Source organism: Aplidium turbinatum, chromosome 14, assembly GCF_918807975.1.
Source record: "Aplidium turbinatum chromosome 14, kaAplTurb1.1, whole genome shotgun sequence".
In the NCBI taxonomy this organism is placed as follows: Eukaryota; Metazoa; Chordata; class Ascidiacea; order Aplousobranchia; family Polyclinidae; genus Aplidium; species Aplidium turbinatum.
Window position 1 is genome coordinate 14,427,527 of NC_137485.1, and position 24,016 is coordinate 14,451,542.

Genomic DNA, 24,016 nt, shown 5'->3' on the forward strand with positions numbered 1-24,016 from the left:
CGGCATTACGTTGCAAACAAGATAAGCATAAGTTCCGCAAAAATGTAAACAATAAAGTGGATTCCTGTGGTTTCATTGTAACATCAAAAAATATCATGCCCTACAAAAGTAAGTTACTATGAGAAAAAAAAAACATTTCAAGTGCAGTGCATTGTAACTTGTAGGCTACTGTTTTTTGGTGTGTGGTTCATTTCCGTTTGGCTATTTATAAAAACTCGATAAGCATGTGCTGTGCCAGATAGTGTCGACAATTTTTGCATTAAATTTGTATATCCTAACATAGTTTTAATTAAAATGAGCACTCCAAATGCCTTGCAAAAAGATCTATCGTACGGTACCTCAACAGTTCCAGAATTAGTTATGCAAATTATCTCTTTTTGACAAGGCCTGATCAAGCTGATAGCTTTAGGAGAAGCAGTAGGAGAAGCAGTGATATTTTGTCTCACAAAACTGTGCTTTGCATTGTTGCTGCAGGTAACACTGAAATTAATTGCAGCAGTTTGCGTTAATTTCTTAAGTTTCCGTGGGGCAATCTCTCCTTGGACCAGCCTTGTTACATTAGTATCTTTTATACTCAGAGTGAGACCTTAATCCTGGCAGTTTTGCATACTTGTAGAGGCTTTGAATCACCAACGCAGGACCGACAACCAAGATTGACAGAGTGAAGTTGCCAGTTTTTGTTGAAGTGTTATGGTGTGTAAATTTTTCTATTCTTTAGTTGCCGCTGAATGTAAGCTGCTCCAGCGCACACCTCGAGAGTCGAACTAGTAGGCTACTGCTGAATTTTGAAGTTACTTTGTTCATACAGTCAGTTGCTTAACCAGCTATTCAGGCAGAAAACTGCATAGTCAAACAGAAGACTGTATGGAAATTTGAAAAGGTCAAAAATTTTCATCAGTGTAAGAAGTTGGAAATCCACTACGCAGATGTAGTCGTTGGTGGATCCACTTGGCTACAGCAACCGGGGGTGCCACTTAGTCTTTGACCATCTGTCCTCCCCCAAAAAACAAAAATATGTGTTATTATTTGTTAGCACTGGATATATATAACTAGGGTAGAAATTTCGTATATGCCCTTCAAAACTAAGAAAATTAATTGATTTTCCAAAGTAGCCTACACACATTGCACATTCAACTATTTAAATAGGCTGTGGCTATATTTACACTATATTGTGTAATAATAGCCTCAATAGTGTTGCCAGATAAGGAATTCCGCCCTAATTTGAGAAAAGTTTAAAGCTGTTGAAAACTAAAAACTTGTATTTTGGAAATTTTTTTAGTCCTGACCAAATAGTTCAGTTTATTGTTTTGTTGGCGATAAACAAACAAAAAGTACTTACAAATTGAGTGTCTATCAGCACAAAAGATCAAAACCGAGCAACACTAAAAGGCGGAAATGCGGAAGGCGGAAATAAGCCGGGCGTGAAATGGCGTATTGTCCGGAGAAGTAGCGATTTAATGCCGATGTAGCAAACGCGGAAATACGATCTTGGCGTTCATATTGTTTAACATAGCGATAACTTCATCATGAAAGAATGAAATGTTGCAACATAGAAAAAGGCGGAAATGCAATTTTTAACAACAACTCACCACCGAACCTACTTTTATGTTGAAATATCATTGAAAGATATTGTTTAGAAGCAATTGTGAGGTCATTAAATACTTTGACTGTTTTAATTCCACAGTTATTGGTGTAAATTTCGAAAATTGAAAGGAATTTATTTAAACAGAAAAAAGGCGGAAATGCGATTTTTAACAACAACTCACCACCGAACCTACTTTTATGTTGAAATATCATTGAAAGATATTGTTTAAAAGCAATTGTGAGGTCATTAAATACTTTGACTGTTTTAATTCCACAGTTATTGGAGTAAATTTCAAAATTTAATGGAATTTATTGAAATAGGAAAAAGGCGGAAATGCGATTTTTAGCCACAACTCAATACCGAACATTTTTTTATGTTGAAATATCATTGAAAGATAGTATTATTTAGAAGCAATTGTGAGATCATTAAATGCTATGACTGTTTTAATTCTAAAGTTATTTCGGCTTATTTCCGTGTTTCCGCATTTCCGCCTTTTAGTGTTGCCCATCAAAACCCTAATTTTATTCCTAACTCTAACCCTTACCTTTACCCTTCCTAACTTCAATCCTAACTCTGGCAACACCTGATTGTAACCATGGAATTAGGTGTGGAAAAACAGCCACTTCCAATTAAACAAGTAATATCAAAACAAAATAAAATTTATGAACATTTTAATAAGGTTTGCTACTCAGACTCCCTGCTAGATGCTTCTTTGGACTTTAACTTTTACGTTGTCTGTTTTGTCTTGGAAAAAGATTTTGCATAGTTAAAACATCTTTACTAAAAATTGTTTCATAAGTGTAGTTCATGTCGTGCTTATTGTCATGTTGTTATATTTCGTATTGTAACTAGTATAATACCGTATGTTTTTTTCCAAGTCATAACGAAAACAATAATCTGGTAGTAGGTTAGTACTATTTATTCTTTTTTTATCGTAAATTAAAAAGATTTACTTATTTGCAGCAAACCATGTCACATTACAAACAAAAAATGTTTTTATGGTTATTATCAAAATAGGTCTTTAAGTTATGCTGCCAAAAAATACTAAAGTTAACAACCAACTTCAATTTCACATGCATGTCCGACATTTTAAAATGGAATCATCATTTTATGTGTGATCAATGCATATCTGCTAATCACAAATTATTATTATAAAACTGACAATAATTTTTTTAATGCCTAATTGGTATTTCAAGAACTTTTGTGAGGTATTTCTCGGTTTAAACGATTTAAAGAGCTGTAGGTTTTAAGTCGAACAAACAAAATGAAAAATTTTATGTCTCATAGCATTTCGGCTTGAAACCGGCAAGACTCATAAAACGTATTTAACCACATGTAAATAAAATCTTCAAGAATATACACATTATACATACACACTATTTGTATATTTTTCATCTTTTCATTCTATTTGACACTCAGCCTGATGTGGGAAAATTTTTTTTGTTTTTGTGTACAAGCTTTAAGGCCCACTATTAGTTAAGTGAGATAGCCTACCTTTTTTGTGTGAGACATATTGTATTGAATGCATGGAGAAAGATGGAAAAAAGCGACGTCATGTTATTTTTAAAGAAAAGAAAATATCCAGAGATGAATTTATGGCGGCAAGTATAGGTGACTGTGAATGGCTGGAACAAAGTTTACGAGACGGCCACAGTCCTAACACTTTTGACAGACATGGTCTTGCTCCAATACATTTGGCTGCTTTGCATGGCAGATTGGGTTGCTTAAAGTTACTTGTTGAAAAATATAAAGTAGACGTTAATCTGCCATCGTCCCATGGCTGGCGACCACTTCATTTGGCTATCAACAAAGATATCGAAGAAAGAGCCTTATTGTGCGTAAATTATCTATTAGAAAATGGAGCAGATGTAAACTGTACAAATGACGAAAACGTAACAACAACACATCAAGCTGCAACTGCAGGTTTGGTAAACTGTTTGCTTGTTTTGTTTGACAATGATGCACCTGTAGAAGTAGAGGATGCCAGACACAAAACTCCTTATAAATTAGCCAAATTGTGGGGCCACAAGGAATGCGCTAGACTCATTAAACTTGAAGAATGGAAACGCCAGAAGGAATTGGACGACATTGAGAAAAAGAAACTTAACAATTTAAAATCTAAATACATAGAACTACAGCAAGAGGCACTCCACCAATTACAAAATGAACAGGAGTTTTTTGACAGTATAACCTTTGGAAATTGGCTCGAAAAAAGGGGATTTTCAGACAGGTTCATTGCGTCTCCCCCATATGTCAATGACAGACATTCTCAGCATGTGACCAATAATCTTGCTCAACGTCTGAGGTTGAGTGGTCCAATGGAAGACTATGCCACAAGAGTGGAAAATCTATATACAGAAAAGAAATCGCACATCAACAGAGAAATGTCTGTGACTGCAAATAAAAGTAAAGCAACTGCGGACAAAAAATCCACTTTGTCAAAGCATCACACGAAGCAAAAAGGCGCGTTACAAAGTCATACACCAAAACATATATCAGGACAACAAAAACGAGGTGAAATTAAACCTAGCAAAGACACTTCGCATTTGCGAAAACAAAATTTTGAATTGAAACAAGTAGAAGTGGAACTTCCTTTGCACGTTCCAGATTGGAATTTCAGCACAAATGTCAACACAGCCCCTATCACAAACATACAGAACCCTCAATTAATGTCTTTAAGCACCAAACCTTCTGAAGATGCTGTCTCTGTTCTACCACCTACAGTTAACCTCGCTGTTTACTTGCATGTTGATAAAGACAACAAGTTAGCTTTGAGGATAATGAAGCCTGGTGGTATACTAGAAGATGCTAATATCGCTATCCCTTCTTTGCCACCTGATGTTATTCGTGAAGTGCTGCATGGTAAAGAGCAAGAAAGAATTCGAATTCCTCAAGAATTTGAGAGTGTTCATATTTTTGATGTTAAGCATAAAGGTCGACCCAAATCATCACTTTCAACTGAAGTGCCATGGCATTTGAAAATGTTTAAAGATGGACGTTGTATTGAAAGCAACTGTATTGGCTCAACCTGTGATAACGAGAATCCTCGTTAAATTTTTTAAATCATGATTTTGCACTCAGGTTTATTGTTTTGTTCATATTTTTCTTGAACAAATGATGTTTATTATATTTTCAGGCGAGAACATATTTACATTGATGCTTCCTTACCGTGTTTGTTGTCACCACCTTTTACGATCAATGAGCCGCTTAAGATTATTGTGAACATTTGTTCAGACATCATCAGCATTAATTTGTGCTTTTTAAACTTGTCAAAATCACCTTTCTTGTTTATAAAATCTTGACTATGAAGAAAATGCATTTTTAAAATGCGACGATAAGAATTCACCATGTAGCCTTGCACATACAGGTTGTCTTCGAACGATCGTTCACTGATTGAATACGTGTGATGATACTTTCTAAGGAAGTATTGCTAAAGTATTACTTTTTATCAGATCACCTATTTGAGTGAGAATTGACAGCGAAATGTCATAAGGTGCGGCAGAAAAACCTACCACATTTCAAACGAGGAAAAAGAGACAAAATTTATAAGTAATCAAAACATTTGTTGTCTCATCTCAAAGTGAAAAGGTTCCCATTTGATGTGTTTCGCTCAAAAGCCTCACTGCCGAGGCGTGCTTGCGAGCTGAACGACTAAGAGATTGCTAAATTGACTCTTTTCAGCAAGGATGTTTGTTGGAGTTCGAACACTTCGAGGCCTTCCAGGTGGCTTTCGCTTTAGTGCTGAACCCGTAGCACTAAAATTTTTGACCCAGAGCATTAGATTTTCGATTGGAACCAGGATCGTTACGGTTTAGTTTGAAATGAGTCTTAAAACTTCTTAATTTCCTCATTTCTAATGAAATTTTCCACAATAAATGCATGGTGTTCGCCAGTCCAGGCCATCTTACATACCAATAAGTTACAAAATTTAAAAAATTTGCACAAAAAATTATTTACTTATAAAAACTAAAACCTGAAACATAAATGGTACGCCTTTTGCTGCAAAATTTCAATTCAACTTCCTGTCAGACTGCTACAGCTTTGGTACAGTAACAATTTGAAATTTGGTAGGTTTTTCTGCCTCACCCTGTACTTAGCATAGACCGTTTTTATTTTGTTGCGCCACCCCTTTTTATGGTGCTATTAGAGTTACAAATGTGCGATTTGCGTACAGCAAATCTTGAGCATTGAGCAATAGGCTGTCTCAAGTTTTGTGGTTGGTCAAACGACTTGAAAATACCTGGACAGCACAATTCGTTATTTTTACATTAATCAAAATCTGCAGACGTTGAATCAATGACGGATTTAACTGTCTGGGTCGCCTAGCTTACCTAGTAAAACATTAGTTAATTTTAAAATCCATTCGGTACTGTGCAGCAGTGTTCCACACAACAAATACATGTTAATTCAGCTATTATTCAACATGTAACTTAGTGGATCTGCTTTGCAGGTTAAATCTTTGTATCATCGTCATGGTAGTTTGTGGGTAGCCTACGTCCACAACAATTTTAATTTTCAACTTAATTGTAACTCTTTAATTGTCATTTTTTTAATGTCGCTAATCTATCGTTATCATTCCAGATTTAATGCTACAACACTGTGAATTAACTTTGTTTAAACAGATGATTGTATAAATATCTCTCATCCGTCTTCATTTTGCTTCAAAGAAGCTTGGTCTTTATCCCGAAACATAAGGGTCGACTAGTTGTCTGCAGCGATTCCTCCATTTCTTTTTGTCGTTGGCATCTTTACTCTTTAAGTTTCTCTTGTCAGATCACTCTTTACTGTGTCTTCCCATGTTTTCTAAGGTCTTCCTGTTTTAGGTTATTTTCATTCATTCGTTCAAGACGTACAACCCATTTCATGATGCGTTTTAAACTTTTTCATGGTTATTTGATGATTTTGTAAATATGTCGAATTGTCGATTGTTATGCCTGCGTTACTGTGTAGAACACACGATGCAGGTAACTTAGCTAATGGTGATTTTGCGAAGATATTGTCGAGACTATTTCAGTTGTGTGATGGCTATCCCTTGTCTTCGAGGATGGTGAAATTAAACGCTAAACTTCAACTGTGTAATAAACTGAAGAACGAGGCAAACTTGAAATGATTTTGTGTGGTTGCAAATGTAACAGCCGAATAAATCATGTTTAAAGTAAAATGCTTGTAAATAATGATGCTTTTAGCCTACCACTCAGGTTCTTTTTAACAGTTCTGCTGCTGGAAACGAGTTAGCTCGTGCAATTGTGATGTAATTTAACGTCACATGACGTCACAATGCCGCAAAAATCATAATGTGTTGCCAGTCTGGGGGCCTGACAGGTTGCTTCAATTTTCAACCAAAAAAAACGATTTTTAACCCATTTCCCCGCCAAATTCTTAAAATTAAATAAAAGTCAAAACACCAATCAGTGTGAACAAAGCTTGAAATTCAGCAATAACTTCGAGGTCTAGAGATTCTTAGACTGGGATCATGTTGCCAGGCAACTAGTATATTGATCAATGCACATAGGTCATGTAAAAGAGCTTAGTTTTTATGCAGCAAGGTAATTGAAATATTCTATTATTTTTTAAGGTTTAGACTAATATACCTATTCATTTAGAGTCACTAGACTAGACTGCTTACTGGTACTAGCTAGAAGTCCTGTACGGTAGGCTATCTAACCCTAGTCGCTAAAAAAATCCAAGCAAGCATTTTCTTATGAATATAGGCCATGACTAATTGACTATGCTATGATGTCAACAAAACTTATGAATGTAATGTAAAGGCAAACCAAGCGTGGTAGCCTATAGGTTTCATCGAAAGGAAATATGTTTGCAATCGCCTAGTTGGTTAAGTTAAACTTCGGTACCGTACAGTAGCCTAGCTATCGGCCAGCAAAAATTGTCATTTTTACATCGTTTCAACGTCGCCAGACGTTGAAATCGTGTAAAAAAGGAACTTTTGCTGACCAGGTATAGGTTGCAACTGAGAAATATTTACAAAAGCCATTCGATTTGTTCAAAGAACCGAATTAGCCTAACAGTTCGTATTTACATTGATTCAATGTTTGAATACGTTGAATCACTCGGCCTATTATTTTTCTTTACATTGATTTCAAGTCTGAACAGGTTGATTCAATGCAAAAAAAACTGTTTTGCTGACTGGCGCGCTTGTAAATGCAATGGTCATTTCGACGATCAATTGCAACACCGATTTGCTCCAAAATTTCAAAGTGCGTTTCAACAGTTTGGCAACCCATTTTTTCATTACCATGGCAACAAGAGAAAAAGGAGAACTCCTCTCACTTTTTCAAAACGCTGGCAGCTAAAGTGTTAATTGGAAACGCATCACGCAATCCTAGCTAACAGTTCTTCGATAAAACTCTGAGGAAACTATGTTACTGCGCATTAGGCTATAGCGGCTCGATCTCAACCTCATGCACAGTGAAAATTTTGTCAGTTTTTTTTTCAGGCCACGTGGGCCTGGGCCCACCTACTTTATTTTCTGGGTGGGCCTGGGGTACCCACTTTTGAGAGCCAAATTTCTTTAAAAAGGTAGCAAAAACGGCAAATCAGAGAGGGAGTTCTAAAAAAAGGTCTTCATTCATTTGATACTCACTAGTTTGATTATATCTTTGATAGCTCAATGATGAAATCTAATCTTCAAACTTTTCTGTTGAGTCTATTATTGATGTGCAGCACGTGTGGGTGTGGTTGCGTGAGACTGGTGGAGCAATCAATCAATATAATTATTCTCAATGCTCTCTATGGTTACAACAGTGATATCATTACATATGCACGTACTGTATAATGCTGCATATTATTACTCCCATGTGGCAGGATAACTGTGTGTGTAGCCTATTGTTGCCTTTTTATTTGTGTGTACATCGCCACATTTGGTACAACGCTATATAGAGCAATTCAACAATTTTGTAAACTTTTTGACCAAATCCGGCCCAAAAATGGAAAATTTTGCCTGCTGGCACCAGGGGCGGCGCCAGCCAAAAATGAGTGGGGTGGACAAACATATTTCGAGGTAATATACTATACCGTAAAGTATGGTCGCTAAGATTACCGATTGTGATGTGACTCACTGCAGCTCGGTTGCGAAATTTATTGAAAAATAAACAAAGGAAATTTAAAGGAGGCGAAAGCTGATTTTCCATTGAGCACACTCTAAATTATGAACAAAATAATAGAATGGGACCAAACGCTCCCATACATTTCATCTGCGGTCCATAGAATTGCCCACTACGATCTTGATGTTAGCAAGCTTGTCGTTATTTTATGTCATGGAGCTGCTGCAATTATAGGCGGCCTCATAAAAATTTATTGGGTTGTCCCTTAAACATAATTTTTAAAAACCTAGCTGTTACCCAATATTACCCATCAGGGCCTATGAGAGGGGGGTACGGAGGGTACGGCGTACCCTTGAGGGCCCAGGCCTGTGTTTGTTGGGGGGCCCGAAATTGTGGTTTTATAGTTTACGCGCAAAAATATTTGGCTAAAACCATCCTAAACGACTGATTTCAAGCATAAAAGTTGTTATTCTTTATAGTCCTGGGGGGCCCGTAATCTAGCAAAAGGGCCCAGAAAGGTAATCGAGTGCTTTGCGAGCAAATTAGGGGCCCAAAGTGGTAATTTAATGCTTTACGTGCAAAAATGTTCTGTTAAAAGCACCCTAAATTAAATCATAAAAGTTAGTTATTCTCCTGTCCTGGGGGGGAGGGGAATAGTCAGGCTTGTCCATGGGACACTTTTTTCTGTCCCATCCCATCCCATCCCACAGCAATTCATGCCTGTCCCGTCCCATCCCATCCCATGGGATTCCCATCAAAATACAATTCAATAAATGTTATTAAATTTATGGAAATTTAAGTCTAATGTGTACTAGATAGGATTAAATGTACAAAAAGAGATACAAAACGACAAAAATTTATTGATTTTGTTAACTTTAAAGTTCAGAAAAGTTGTCTATCTATGACAATTCATTATCATTGGCACTCATATTCCGAGTCACTGTGCTCATTCAGCAAACTTTCAATTTCCTGCTCTTAAAATGCTCTTAAAATGCCTAGCTACTGTCCCATGGGAAATGTAATTCGTGCTGTCCCATCCCATCCCATGGGACATTTCCCATGGGATTCCCGTGGGAATCCCATTCCCATGGACAAGCCTGGGAAAAGTGTAGTAAAAGCAGGTTTGAGAAAAACCCAGGTAAAAAGCTCGGGTGTTTTTTTGTGTTTTTTGAAAACTAACTTATTTGACAATAGTAGTTTCACGCTTATTTCACTTCAAAATGAATCTGGAGTTAGAGCAGGAGCCGGAGAATACTTTCGGAGCAGGACCGGAGCCGGAGTTAAAAAAAGTAACTTCTCTCGTTCAGCTCTGCTAGTGCTGGGCATGTGGTGAATGCAAAAGTTAATGAAGAAAGGTTTGGATTGGTCAGATCATTCAAATGATTAACTTGATTATGTTTTAACAAGATGTTATGTTTGAGCCTTGGTAGAGAGCTTGGCTTGTACCAGATAGCCTACATATAACACTCAGTAACGTCAATTAACGGATTTAACATTAAACACACAAAAAAAAACATTAAAAAACTACTAAATCCAACGTTTTCGACATCACATAATGTCCTCTTCAGAAATAACTATAAGCTACATCAAAAAGAAATAAAAAAATGAATTTAAAAATTTAACATTAAAGATGTACCGGTAGCCTACAATAAGCGACACCTCTCAACAGCAGTACAGCACCATCAACAACTGACACACGAATTCAATGCAGGATACACAAATTGGCGAGGGTCAGATCACATGATATGCACAACACAAAATAATAGTTTTATTGCAGCCTGATGCTATTATTGCGCACAGATGTCCAATTGTCCAGTAAAATGTTGTGTGGTGTGCAATACGCCTAAGCAAACATCACATTTTTTTCCCAAGACAAAGGGGGCCCGGAGTGAGAGGGGGGCCCGGAATGACTCTTCGTACCCCTAGTGAAAATTTCTCTCAGAGGCCCTGTTACCCATAGCCATTAGCCATAGGTTAAGAATCACTGCACTAAAGTTTTATTTTGCGCTCGCAGGTCAGTTTAAAAGCTTTCACCAATTTTTGAGGACCAGTGTTATCGGCAATGTCTCGCTCACTGCTGATCTGCAGCAGATGTTCAAGTCTTTGTGATGACATGGCAGGCCGCAGATAATAGTTTATGGTCTTAACTTTGCTGTAGATACGTTCACAAGATGCCGCAGTCATGGGCAAAGTAGCAACAGTAGCAATAATTTGAAACAAATTGCTGTAGCCTACAAATGATTTAAGATCGTTTTGTCCACACAAATTCAAAAGTAAAGGCGAACACAACCACGCGGTCTTGGTTAATTCACTTTGGTGCTTTTCAAATTCTAGTTTCCACTTGTGACAATTAGCTGACCTCAAAAAAAGAAGATCCTATTGCTGCCCAACCTGATTTTCGTCGAAATTATAAAATTTGACTAAATATTCAACTTTAGGCAAATCTGATGGAGACATGTGCGTGAAATAAAATGCAGTTGCATTTGACATTAATTCACATGCTTGATCCGAGTAACGTTTTTTAAGTTCATTTAGCATTCTGTCAAGGATGAAGAAAAAACTCTTCTTAACTTTTCTGTAATGGATTCAGATTCACTCCAAAAAAGACTGTTGCAACCTATCAATATAATATCTTACCATCTCGGAAATGGCTTGGTGGGTAGCGTCATCGCTTAGCCGGCGTGGTGGTTTTACTGGTAATTTGATTTCTATCCGCAAACAGCGATGAGTTGAAAACCAATTTGTTAATATCTTCCTCTGAACGCAGTGAGTCAAATGCTCTTGTCAAGTCGTTAATAGCAATAACCCCAGTGATGAGATCCATTTCTTCACTTTTTAAATAATCTGAAGCCTGTTTATTTAACGAAAAGCATTTATGAGGAATAAGATTAGCAGTAACAAATTCAGATTGCTTGATGCGGAACAACAAACCAGTAGCTACATCATTACCTTCGTTTGACATTTGTTGGAGCATTGACAGCAGTGCTGGATAGAGGCTTCATTAAAACCCCATCCAGATAATCTGAACGTGCAGACCATCTATTGTAGTAGCCTATCAGATAACGAGTGCAATGCAATTTTTTCAGACGTGATTCCCTCCTTTTTCAAATGCTCTTCATACAAAAAATTTCTCTTGGGAGAACAGTCCATAAAGTAGTAGATGTTACCAATTATTTTAAAAATTGTTTTGACTGTCGCTACGTTTTTAACACTGCGCCCAAGCACAAGATTTAATCGGTGTGCAAAACAATGAAAATATACCGACAGTTTTTGGCACTCGCTGCAACTAGGTGTTGCTGTACACTTTCATCCTTGCCTAAAATGTTGGTGGCCCCATCAAAACCTTTGCCTATTAGGTCTTAAAGCTTGTGTCTCAGCTGTGATAAAAGCCATCACCTCAAAATGGTAAAATTAGACTACAATCAATCAATACAACAGAGCGATAACAATTGAAGATTCTTCATTTCTTCGTATGTCAATGCTGCAAAAGTAATTTATACGTAAGAAGTTGAAATTAATTTATGACGCAGTCACTAGATCCCTCTAACCAGGAGCGCCGGAAGCGGGGGGGCAGGGGGGGCGGATGCCCCCTGCCCTCAATTTTTCTGCAGATGGAGGGGCAGGGGGGGCAATAGTGCCCTTTTAAAGTCATGTGAGTTACTGCACATTTTTCAATATAACAATTTCTGCTTTTCGCTTTTAGCCTAATTATAATCTTTCATTTTTGCCTCAAAATAATATTTACGGCAAAAAATTTTGCAACACAGTAGCCTACAGGCCTTAAAACTCGTTTTTTTTTCGGCAGCCGTCGTGCCCTACCGGGGGAGCTCCTTCTCGGCAGCTAAATCTGCGTGCTTGGAGGCCAAAATACAAATAACGATATCACAAGTAAATAGAATTAAACTTGCAACAATGCTAAAATGATCACTTAGCGTGGTTGGAGTCTGGGCCTGGGCGACGTCCTACAATAGAATCGTTGCACTACGCAATAACTGCTTTATCGGGATTGTAATCCAGTACTGCGGGACCATCTAACGACACTCGCACGAGTGTCTCCAATGTGGCTTGATTTCAATGTGGCAAGATTTTAAAGAAGTTCGCCACTCCCCTAGAATTCTGTTTAGCAACGAAAAACAACGTTCGACATGTGTTGACGATGACGTCAAGGTAATAAAATAAGTATTTCAATGATTAGAAAGGACATTACTAAAAGAAGCAAGAATTTTGCAAAATATGATCCAAAAATGTTTCCCCTCGGATGTCAACTAACCTAGTTCTCCTTTTTAACTACGATTCAATGTCCGACAACATCGAATCGACATAAAAACGACAATATTGCCAGCCGATGTAAATTAGCACTTCGGATTAAGACTTTGTTAACCTTCGTCCGGCTGCATGGGTACAATTGTACCCATTCCAATTTTAAAATACGACAGTCTTTTTTCTAGAAACCCGAGAGACCTGAAACTTCCTGACATCTCTACATTTCTGTGTTAGATTATGCAGACTAAATGTCGGCAAAAAATCTTTACACGTTACCGAGATTTAGGGTCGAGTTGTTTTTACACCCTTAACAGGCGGTATGGGTACAATTGTACCCTTGCAAAATAATGCCAGTATACATAACACAAAGACAATTTTTTGAATGTTGAATGAAACAGAGTACAGAAATGATTTATTTGACACAGAAATATGAAAGAAAACTTAGTCGAGATGGGTTTAGTCAGTGTCACAAGTAATACACTTTGTTTTTGTTATGGAGTGTTCGTCGCACACAGGCTGAACGCAAGCCACGCAGCCTTTCCTGGTTTTACGTCGTTTTCGTTTCTGATCTCTGCAGACATAGCAACTGCCAACAATCGGTGTAGCTCCTCGATTTCCATGGGGTTCTTTGGGGTTAGCTTCTGCCCCTTCTGGCGGTGTCGCAATGGGCCGTCCTAAAACCATTTCCACTGCAGCTCGAAGGAAGCGGTTTCTCATCATCATGCGGTTGGTAGTGCGAGCTTCCACTGAAGGCATACATAGCTGTTTCGCAAGATCTTTCAGGAACTTTCTCCGTTGGTCCTTTTTCCTAAACACTGGCTTGTGTTCCCTGTAGATGATAAACGACGCTAAGCCAGTGACGTCGATCATGTTATAGAAAAATGCCAAAGGCCAACGCAGTGTCCGTCGTTTTACTGTGTATTCACCCAGCATTTTGTCCATTGTGTCCAACCCCCCTTTGGTTTTATTATAGTACGTGATGATCTCTGGTTTGCTTGATTGTGTTGCTTCGACTTCTCCGGTCATGTGCATGGATGATAGAAGCACAACTGATCTGTTTTTCTTTGGCACATATGAACAGACTGTTGCATCTCGATGGTAGGCGAAATTGGTCGAGTGAAGTGCTCTTTCCTTGCCAGGCTGCATGTTGCTTGGCAAAAACCTCTTGTTTTTTCTGACTGTTCCAACTAAAGTCATGTCCCAGGTGTTCAATACTTTAGCTAGCTGCATACCTGTGAAGAAATTATCGGTGGTGACATTTCTTCCAGAGCCTTTATACAAACAGACCAGGTCCAAAACTGTTCGCTCACCAACATTTGTTTGTCGGGGACCATCTATTGGTTTTCCAGTATAAAGCTGACCATGCAGTGGGTAGGCGTTTGATGCATCACAAGCCCAGAAAACCTTGATACACTATTTAGCTGGTTTAGATGGTATATACTGTGTGAATTTGGTATGTCCTCGAAATGGAAACAATTGTTCATCTGTCGTGATACATTCATGTGGCTTGTAGGCTCTCTCCAAATTTTTATTCAGCATTAGCCACAGATCTCGTATTGGTGCAGCTTTATCTGTTTGCACACGCTCTGCACGTGTATTATCGTTGTCAAATCTGATAAATCTGAGCATCAACTTGAAGCGGTCACGAGACATAGCTGCACGTATAAGAGGCAAAGCATCTACTTTCCACATATCTTCCAGATTCTCTTTGTTATTCCTGTGTACACCAGCAGCAATAAGGATGCCAATAAATGCACTGAGCTCAACTTCAGTAAAGGGCTCGAATGTTCTTAGTGGTGGCCGTTCAGAAGCATTACGAAATCTTTCTGCGAGATTGTTGTTGAAAGCTTCATAAACTCTTCTAGCCTTTCGATTTGTTTCTCTTAGTATGATGTCACACATCTCTGGACTCATGATGGATTTAAACAGCTCTTTTTCTGTAAATAGATTGCTGGTTGCTGCAGGCCCACCTCTTTGTCGTAGGATGTTACGAGATCTTGTTTGGGCAGTTGGCAGCGGATCTCTATGCCATTCGGTTTCATCCTTAGCAATCCAAATGCTATCAACATGTTGAGACATGGCAGGGACATCTTCAACACTCTCGTCTGAGTCGTATTCTTCTTTCTGTTCTACCACCATTTCTTCTTCAATGTCGGACGCTTCTTCAATGCCATCATCTGCTTCTGGTATGTAGTTTTCATCGTCAGATGCAACATATGCGCCTTCCTCATATTCAGAATCAGATTCTTCAATCATACGCCTTATTTCATCGGCCGTATATCTGAAAGGCAGCAAAAAAGTAAATAAATGTGTATAATGTTTCTTTGTGAAATACCGGTACTACAAAAGTAGGCTATAAGCTGGACACAAAATGATACTGACCTCAATCGTCGTGTTCTTCGATTATCGTAAATGCTAGATTCAGCATCACCATCACTCATGATTTCTTCACCAACCTTCCAAAACTTATAGCCTACAGTACAACCAATTTTCAATCTACAGTTAACACCTAACCAATTCCGGCAGAAAACTTACCAATTCCTACTAGTCCTACTCAAATATAATCAAAAACTCTAATACTGCACGTGCCTTGTCTTATCTAAGGCAAGAGACGAAGGGAGAGGAAACAAAGTGGAACGACTGGGATGACGATAGCTGATCGCAGGGGCAGAAAGGATGATAAAAATAAAAGGGGAATGGAGAGAGAACTGGTGCAGCAACACGTGCTATACTTCCCTAGAGCACAGTATTTAAACGCTCTGACCAATAAATACGGCATACCGTACAAAAAATATAACTAACTTGGAAATTTCAATGGAAAATGTACGTGGGTACAATTGTACCCATGCCGCCTGTTAGCGGTGTAAAAATATGCAGTCTGACAAGGTTAAAATAAACGTCGGGAATTACAAACAAGACTGACAGCGCTGGTGATCGCGCAGATGAATATATTCCATCAATAACAAATATACAATGCAGCAGTGGCGATTATAACGCGCTGACCTAATTTTGCGTCACTCTTTGATACTTTTCGACAGTTAATCCACGATCATTCTATTGCGAAATTAAATAATTGGCTAGAAGAGACCGGCGGCCAAACTTGGCCGATTGAGGAGGTAGCACCGGCGGTCATTCAAGCACTACTTAGCGGCCATGGCCGCAGGCTGCTTTAAGGCTTGACAGTAGGTTACACCATTATAACATAGCATGATGCCCTTCTTTCTATACCGGACACTTGTAGGCTATCACTACTCAATACATTGTGAGCTGATAGATTAGCATTATCGCTATATCTTATCTTAAAACTTGAAAAAAAATTGGCCCTTTTGTAAACAAAAGTGCCCTTTTTTTGTAATCTTGCCCCCCCAGTCAAAAATTGTTCCGGCGCCCCTGCCCCTAACCCCCTGCATACACCCCCCAAGTTTTCTCATCGGATCTCGACGAATTACAAAATTGACCCTAAATAGGAGTGGGGTGGACAACTGGACATGTCCACCCCAGTCCACCCCGTGGCGCCGCTACTGGCTGGCACAAAAGGCAATTATGAAAACGCAATGTGTAAACCAGGGGTCGGCAACCTTTTTCTAACAGCGAGCCAAAGCCAAACTTTACATGGTCTTGGCGGGCCGTAGCCTATTAATAGGCCTATCAGTTTTGACAGATTTAGAGGCATGATTTCAAGGCGTTGACGTAGCCTAATGCTTTCAAAATATCGGCTAGTAATATCTTTGACGGGAATCAGCTGAACAAATTCTTAAACATCAAAATCTTTGTTTACTGCACGCACAAATACTGCCAGCTCAGCTGTAGACTTATCTGTCGTGTCTGTGCTCTCATATTGCCATTGCGTAGAACTGTAGTCCAGGGCCGTTGACAAGATTTCTCGGGCCCGGTACCAATTTATTTTCGGGCCCCTTTGATCGACAATGTTATGAATATAAAGGTTGTGTACAAACTTTCATTGATGTCGTTTAAGCATGGTCATTTAACAAATCTTGCGCAATCTTAAAATTTCTTGAACCGCAAAACTTACTATCTCTATTTAGCGGTTGCTTTTTTGAACTTTTATTTGTCACATGGCGCTAGAGTATTACTTCCCGATTCCATTGATATTTCACTGGTCATTCTAGAGTAGACTCATCAGAAGAGAATTTACAGCAAAGTTAGTGCAGACAGTCAGAAAGTTTTCAATTTGATTTGGGAAAAGTGTTTGGGCCTCGGTCGAACATTTACTGATTGCCGCTATCTGAAAAGTGGTTTTGGTCTTATATATAGTGCAGAAATAGGGATAGCAATCTTCTTACCTGTGCCATTTCAGTTTTTGAGTTTGAACAAATATTAGCCTGTTATGAAATTCGTGTTTCGGGTAATATTCGTGGTTAGGGAAATCACTATAGGCTACTAGACTAAATCCTTATTTTACTGTTTGGTGGCTGAAGTGGCTATTTTATCACCAGAAAGCTGAAGTGGGCCCGGTAGCCTACCCAGAAGGGGGCTGCGTACTTTACCATCTGACGGCTGAAATGGCTGTTTTAATCTCTGATGGCAATTCCTTTAGATCTGATCATATTAAGATCTTGATAATGTTTGAAGTCGCGGGGAATTTTTTAAATCCGGGCCCCTTAAATATTCCGGGCCCGGGTCCAAAAGTACCACTTAGACTCCCCTGTCAACGCTCCTGCTGTAGCCTAGACTATAAATATAGGCTACAACAACGTTTTGCTACATGTTACGTTCTCCGATATCTCTTCTTTTCGTCGAGTTACGGTTCTTATTGGAAGACTTAAGCCTATATCTGAAAAGTAGTTTGTTTTTTTTTCTCTGGACGTATGTTTGTTTTTTGTTTGTTTGTTTGTTTGTTTATCTTTATCCTGCATTGCGGGAAAGCGGACTTGAGCGCTATGCATCGGTGTACGCCCTCTCCGACATACACCTGACCCCCGCTGCAGCCGACGGCAATGTCTGTTTCCGGTTGTCTACTCTACTTATGACTTAAATTTGGTACTACCCATTACTCAAAATCGATCACTGGGTAGAGGCAATTATCATAAAATTTCTTGCCTAGAGAAACAACAACAAGTGCGAGTGGCCGGAGTCGAACATGCAGGCTCTCGACTGCGAGCCCAACGCGCTAAGCACTCGGCCACTGCTGCCGAGTTTTCAATAACATCCATCTTACACCTTTTCCCAAATTCTCCATCACTATACGATTGCTTGTCTTTTTCTATTGATTGTGCTACCTTGTAGCTATAGCAAAAGAATTTTCTGATTCATTGGTTTTCTTTTCACTTAAATCCTTTACACAACATTCTTCAAAATTGTATAATTTACTACAGTAAATTATGTAAGGACTGCATACAGGTGTGTTCCCGACAATTTTCACCAAATCAAACGTCATATAAAAACCGTTCACGTCTACTGAATATTACGTCATGGAAATTCCTAAAACATGAGCCAAAATTGCACCAGCGTTCATAAGAATTGTGTCAAACCTGTTTGGGCCTGTTTGGGCCTGTTTAAACAGGAAATATTACATCAGCTTTAAACACCTGTTGAAATGACTTCATAATTGTCTTTCATTATTGCGTCACAGTACTGCATACGTGAATTTGAGATATTGCTATCTATTCTGGTCATTCGTAAAATGATTGTTTGAAAGTTGGCCGCACATTTAACTGTTGGCTTAGTGCTTGCTAGCTGGACAAAAGTTCCGTCTTTTATCCAAGTAATCTGTTCTGTAGTGACAGTTTTCAGTGGTGTACGCGTTGCACCCCCTCGTTTTCGGTAGCCGTGGGCTAATTTTTACAGAAATACACTTTTTGAAAAGAAGTTCAAGTGTGTGTTTCTTCGGTCATTATATGCAGACGAAAGGATCCGGGAACTTTAAGTTACAATTTTCCCACGAAGAAATTATGGTTTACCGCTGTGACCAAGGTGTAACAAATTATGTAGCATGTATGATTGTATGTCAGCGTGACATTATAATCATGTTTACTTCGTGATTTTTAATCGATTTTTCTGGAAGTGCTAGATTAGCAGAAGCTCAGCAGTTTTTGAACTTATTCTACCAGTTGACGAGTAGGCTATTGAACTGTTTAAGGCATAAGTGAAGTGCTGGCGGGCCTAATCAATAAATCATATGTTGCTGTAATTGTTGTGCTGTTGTCGGTGCACGAACATTGCGCTTCTTCATGGTACAAAGTTTCTATAGAGAGAGTAGAGCTATTCGCTGTTTCACTGAATGTTAATTAAATTATTTTATGAATGTCACATGTTGTACGTTTTCAAACGCTAAATTAAGTGTTGTATTCAGCAGTGCTTTCAAATTAACAAAATGTCAGAAGCTCACGTTGCTAAAAAGGAAAGACTGAGACATTACCATTTTATTGAAACAATATGTGCAATTGTGTATGATGTTTTGTTAGAATAAAATTTGAAATTAAAATTATGTGTATTCAAGTAAGTTAGTTAAGCTTAAGTGTGCAAATTAAGAGGATTTGCTTAATTAGTTTATTAAGTATTATTTTATTAAGGACTAAGATTGAACACGCCCTTGAGTTTTCTGACCTATGTGCAATAGGCAGTTTCGACTAGTGGCGTTCATGAGGCGTCAACATAGCAAAGTGGTCCATCCGATTTTTTTTTTAAATATGGTCCATGGGCCAAAAAAGGTTGAGAATCACTGATATAGCCTACAGTATATAATGGGCTTATTTTTATTTTTGTTTCTAATATTTTCTTTCATTTCACACGAAATTAAACTATTAGCAGAAATTTCGCAGCGTTGGATAAACGCAAAGGGAACCTTCCTTATCAAGTCCTCAAATGTAGTTATGCGATAAGAGATTTGAAACTCACTGATGTTGATGTGACGAGGCAGTTGCCCTTGCCTACGAAAACAAGACGCTTTACTAAAAGGCAGGGAGAGAATGGCAGCAACCGATTCAATCACTGTATGAGTGTAGGTCAGGGCCTCCGAGAGAAATCATGACTGGTCGAGAAACAATACTAAAAGTGGGCCCCAACAAAACATTTTTCAGCAAAAATACAAGTAACGAGTTTGTATCATGCATTGCATCATGTATCTTAAGCCGAACTTGGCTACTTTCCTCATCGTGAAATTGAATTTCTTTAAAGTTTCGATTTTAAACAACGTACAGTATTATATCTGTATGAAAAAACTTCTTTCAATAATTATGAAAATCAACTAAAATCACTTGACTACACTTGCAGCAAAATTGCCATTGTTGCTCACAGTAGCGCACCCAGAAAAAAAAATTAGGGGGGCTGGGGGGCTAATTCAAAAATGTCGGCCGAGTGATTTACGACAATAAGCCAGTGATATCTAAAGAAGGGGATACGAAGGCTTTTATTAAGTCTGACAATAGAAGGGCTTTTGTTTATCGTAAATAATCTGTGTTTATCGTAAAATGACAATTGGCACCGGTAGTAGTTTAATAAATTTTGTTATGATAACTTGCATTGCGCTATTAGCATCAGGCCTGGATATTCACAGCATGCTCATGGGTGCTTGTTAATTCAACTACCCATATAGGCTACTTGCTTTACATCTAGCCTACTGCAAAGGCTTTGTTCAAAAAAACAGCTTAGCCTACTGGTAACTTTTCAACTGTCTTTGTAAACAAGTAGGCTATTCTTTAAATATGCTCTACGTAACATTTTCTAACTGTCTCCTGTAGCTCACTGTACCAGCTGCACTACAAAACTTTCTACGATTTTAAAAAGAACCACATATTTAAAGCACTACAAACTACCGCCCTGGTAGTGTCACGACTCACGAGAATAAGGCAATCGCTGCGAACCTTCATATCCCCTTTTCTAGATATCCCTGCAATAAGCCTATGCCCAACTCTTTGATTAATAGTTAAACGCACTCACGGCCAACAACCCACCGATTCCGACACCTGTGCCAGGGGTCCAGCGGAGCGTTCAAGCTAGGGACGGTAGATACCGGGACGTGCAACTCCGTTGTTCCGCCAACATTAGAAGGGTCAATTGCCAATTTGACATTTTTTTCACGCTTTGTTGCTCGCTTGTTTTCAACTAAAAACCTTAAATTACTTTAAAACCAACTTCAATCTTCTTATATAACCTATAAAATGGTACTGCTAATTTGCATTCATCAAATGCTGGCATTTGCACAACAATCTAACCTCTTAGTGTAATTTATTAAGTTAAGAATCGATTTCGCTATAGTAATAGCATCTTCAGCTAGCACATGTAAAAAAAGAAGAAAATTTGAAAAATACCTAAAACGAACAAATAAAGCAAACTCCGATGTTATCAACACGCATAAAAATTATATTTTAAATAGATGGTTACATAATATTAAAATCAAAACCTGCAAGCCTAAATCTTAACTGGTGTTCTCCCACGATTTCCAACAATATTCTGGTACAAAATTCAAGAAATACATTAACCTGATCATCCGTCTAGTAAATTACAACAGTTTAAGAAGGCGAATACAAAGAAAAAACGCAATTTAGTTTCAGTCCATTGCCGTAAGTTTATATCGATAAAGCGTCAATAAAGAATAAGTGTAAATGGGCATCCATCTAGTAAATTACAACAGTTCAACAAGACGAATACAAAGAAAAATGCAATTTAATTTCAGTCCATTGCCATCCATAAGCTTACATAGACAAAGCGTCAAAAAAGAATACGTTTAAATGGGCATAGTTGAAGAATCTACACCACAGGGGTCGGAGGTTGCTGATGACATGGGATTTAAGTGGTTGGTCGAATCAATTTCTGTATGTTTATGGTGGCTTTGATTGTATGTAACCATTTATCTTCAGCGATGTCTAAATAATGTTTGCTGGGTTGTTCGGCGAAAGTAACGACAAAGCAGTCTGCCAGAGCTGGTTTCTTTTTGAGTTCAATATTGTGGAGTTTCGCATAATGTTTCAATAATGCTGCTTTGTCACCGGATTTATCAAAGTAATTAAAACTGTTCCAAATAGATCTATGTGTGGCCCAACGTGTGGAAAATTTTGTCATGGTTTGTCCTACATAGTGTTCGTGACATATGGTGCACGTTGCAATGTAGGCTATATCTCGTAATTTTGGCAAGTTAATTTTTGTTTGAGACTGTATGTTTTGTTGAGTTTACATTTAATAGAGGTGCATTCTTTTACCATAGGCTTATGCGCTCCATGGTCAGGGCCGGATTAAGGCGGGGGCTGATGGGGCTGCAGCCCCAGGCCCACCAAAAAAATAGGCCCACCGATAACAACTTAGGCTACTAAGAGCAACTGACATGCTTATTATCAGGATCAAAACAATAAAGGACGAATATCATAGAACGAATGCTAACTGTGTAAAGCAGTGCTTCTTAACTCATTTGCCAACAATTAAGCCTTCGTCTGATACGGTACACATTGGGAGGCACACGATATGACGTTATACATGCGCTAAGAAAAAGTTATCAAGCAGTTCTTCAAGTCTTGAAAGCAATGTCTGATGACAATGACGAACAATCACAGACTAAAGAAACAGCCAAGGGGTTTATCTTGTTAATGGAAAAGCTTGAAACCGTTATTTCAATTGAGATATGGTCTTGCATAATGGAACGGTTTCATAAAACTAGTCGGGCGCTACAGGATAGCAAAATTACTTTGAATAAGGCAACAAATCTGCTTCAGGGTCTACATAACTTTGTTCAAACATTTAGATCCCAATGATCCCAATTTCAAGAATTCAAAGAAAAGGGTGGAGCAGGGCTACTCAACTGGCGAACCGCGGTCCGAATCCGGACCTTCTGGGGATTGATGGTGGACCTTGAGTTTTTGGAAGAATACCCTCTTTGCCACGTTTCAGGGCTTTTTCAAACATATTTCTACTGGGAGGAAGCAATTTCTACTGTGATTATTCTAGTTGCTAGGGGTCTTCGACTCCCAAACTCTCCAATACTTTCTCAGAAATCTAATTCGAGTTACATTTTACTTAAGAAAGTGGTTTGATAAAATAGTTTAGCTTTAGTGGTTGCGTGCGAAATAACTTGTTCACCGGACCGCTAAAAATATACAACTTGTCAAACTGGACCTTTGTTAAGATTAGTTGAGTAACCCTGGGGTAGAGTATTGAGTGGCTGTCATCATTATAGCCTATTGATTGAAGAAATTTCAAGAAGGAAGAGAAGAAAAGTATGCTTGGATAGCAAAGGTGGATCTGAAGACACATCACTTGATCCATCGAGCAGATTCAAAGTAAACTCATATTTGCCAGTCATTGACCAAATTATTTTGTGTATGAAATTCCGAATTGCAGCATACGATCGTCTTCAAATAAGATTTTCGTTTCTGGCGGAATTAAACACCATGTCTAACTGTAAAATTGAAGAGAGTGCTAAAACATTGCTTCACTAAATTATCCAGATGATCTAGATTCTAGAAGAATCACTGCCTGAAGAGATGATTCATTTTTCTGCACTGCTTAAACAACACCATTTTAACAGCGAATGCAGCAAAGAAACTCGAATGTTTAGATTTATCAATGAAAATGAGTTCATGTATGCATTTCCTAACGTATTTGTTGTAGGCTACTAAGAATGTATTTTTGTCTGATGATTTCTAATTGTTCAGGCGAGCGCTCATTTTCAGTGCTTAAAAGAGTAAAGAATCAACTGCGTTCATCCATGGGCCAGAAAAGGTTGCATTCCTTAGCTCTACTCTGCATTGAAAACAAATTTTGGAAAAAATAGACATTGATGATGTTATTAACAGCTTTGCTTTGTCTAAATCCAGAAGACATGTCATTTGAATGAGTTTAAGTAAATACTGTACTTCGGGTATAATTTTTGTTCTTTCATTTTAATTGTGATTGGTACAATGAGGGGAATGAAATATAGGCCTCAGATTACCAATAGCCCCAGGTCCATGAAAACCTTAATTCGGCCCTGTCAATGGTTACCACACAGTGCACATTTGCCGCATGGTTTGGAGTAGCCATTGGTTGGTGTTACTGTATTCAGGGCAATTTTTTTGTATTTTGTGAGTAAATTTTCCAGCGTGCTTGGCTTTTTATATGTCATCATTTGATTGGGCTGTAGTTTTTTCTCTGCGTTGGTGGTCTTGAGTAAATTAGG

General features: G+C 38.3%; 2 protein-coding genes and 1 pseudogene across 2 annotated transcripts; 2 read left to right on the forward strand and 1 right to left on the reverse strand.

The window, feature by feature from the left end:
* The first annotated feature begins 3,048 nt into the window (after positions 1 to 3,048).
* Positions 3,049 to 6,746, forward strand: LOC145783122 (uncharacterized). Its single transcript, XM_082594901.1, has one exon. It carries the CDS (start codon positions 3,112 to 3,114, stop codon positions 4,636 to 4,638), a length of 1,527 nt encoding a protein of 508 aa, XP_082451027.1. The 5' UTR covers positions 3,049 to 3,111; the 3' UTR covers positions 4,639 to 6,746.
* A 6,532-nt stretch (positions 6,747 to 13,278) lies between these two features.
* LOC145783690 (uncharacterized) lies at positions 13,279 to 14,260 on the reverse strand. The gene is made up of 2 exons (XM_082595580.1): positions 13,886 to 14,260; positions 13,279 to 13,738 (listed from the first exon to the last, which is right to left on the reverse strand). Exons 1-2 carry the CDS (start codon positions 14,137 to 14,139, stop codon positions 13,366 to 13,368), a joined length of 627 nt encoding a protein of 208 aa, XP_082451706.1. The 5' UTR covers positions 14,140 to 14,260; the 3' UTR covers positions 13,279 to 13,365.
* An 8,125-nt stretch (positions 14,261 to 22,385) lies between these two features.
* On the forward strand, positions 22,386 to 23,477 carry LOC145782921 (uncharacterized; annotated as a pseudogene).
* Positions 23,478 to 24,016: the final 539 nt, after the last annotated feature.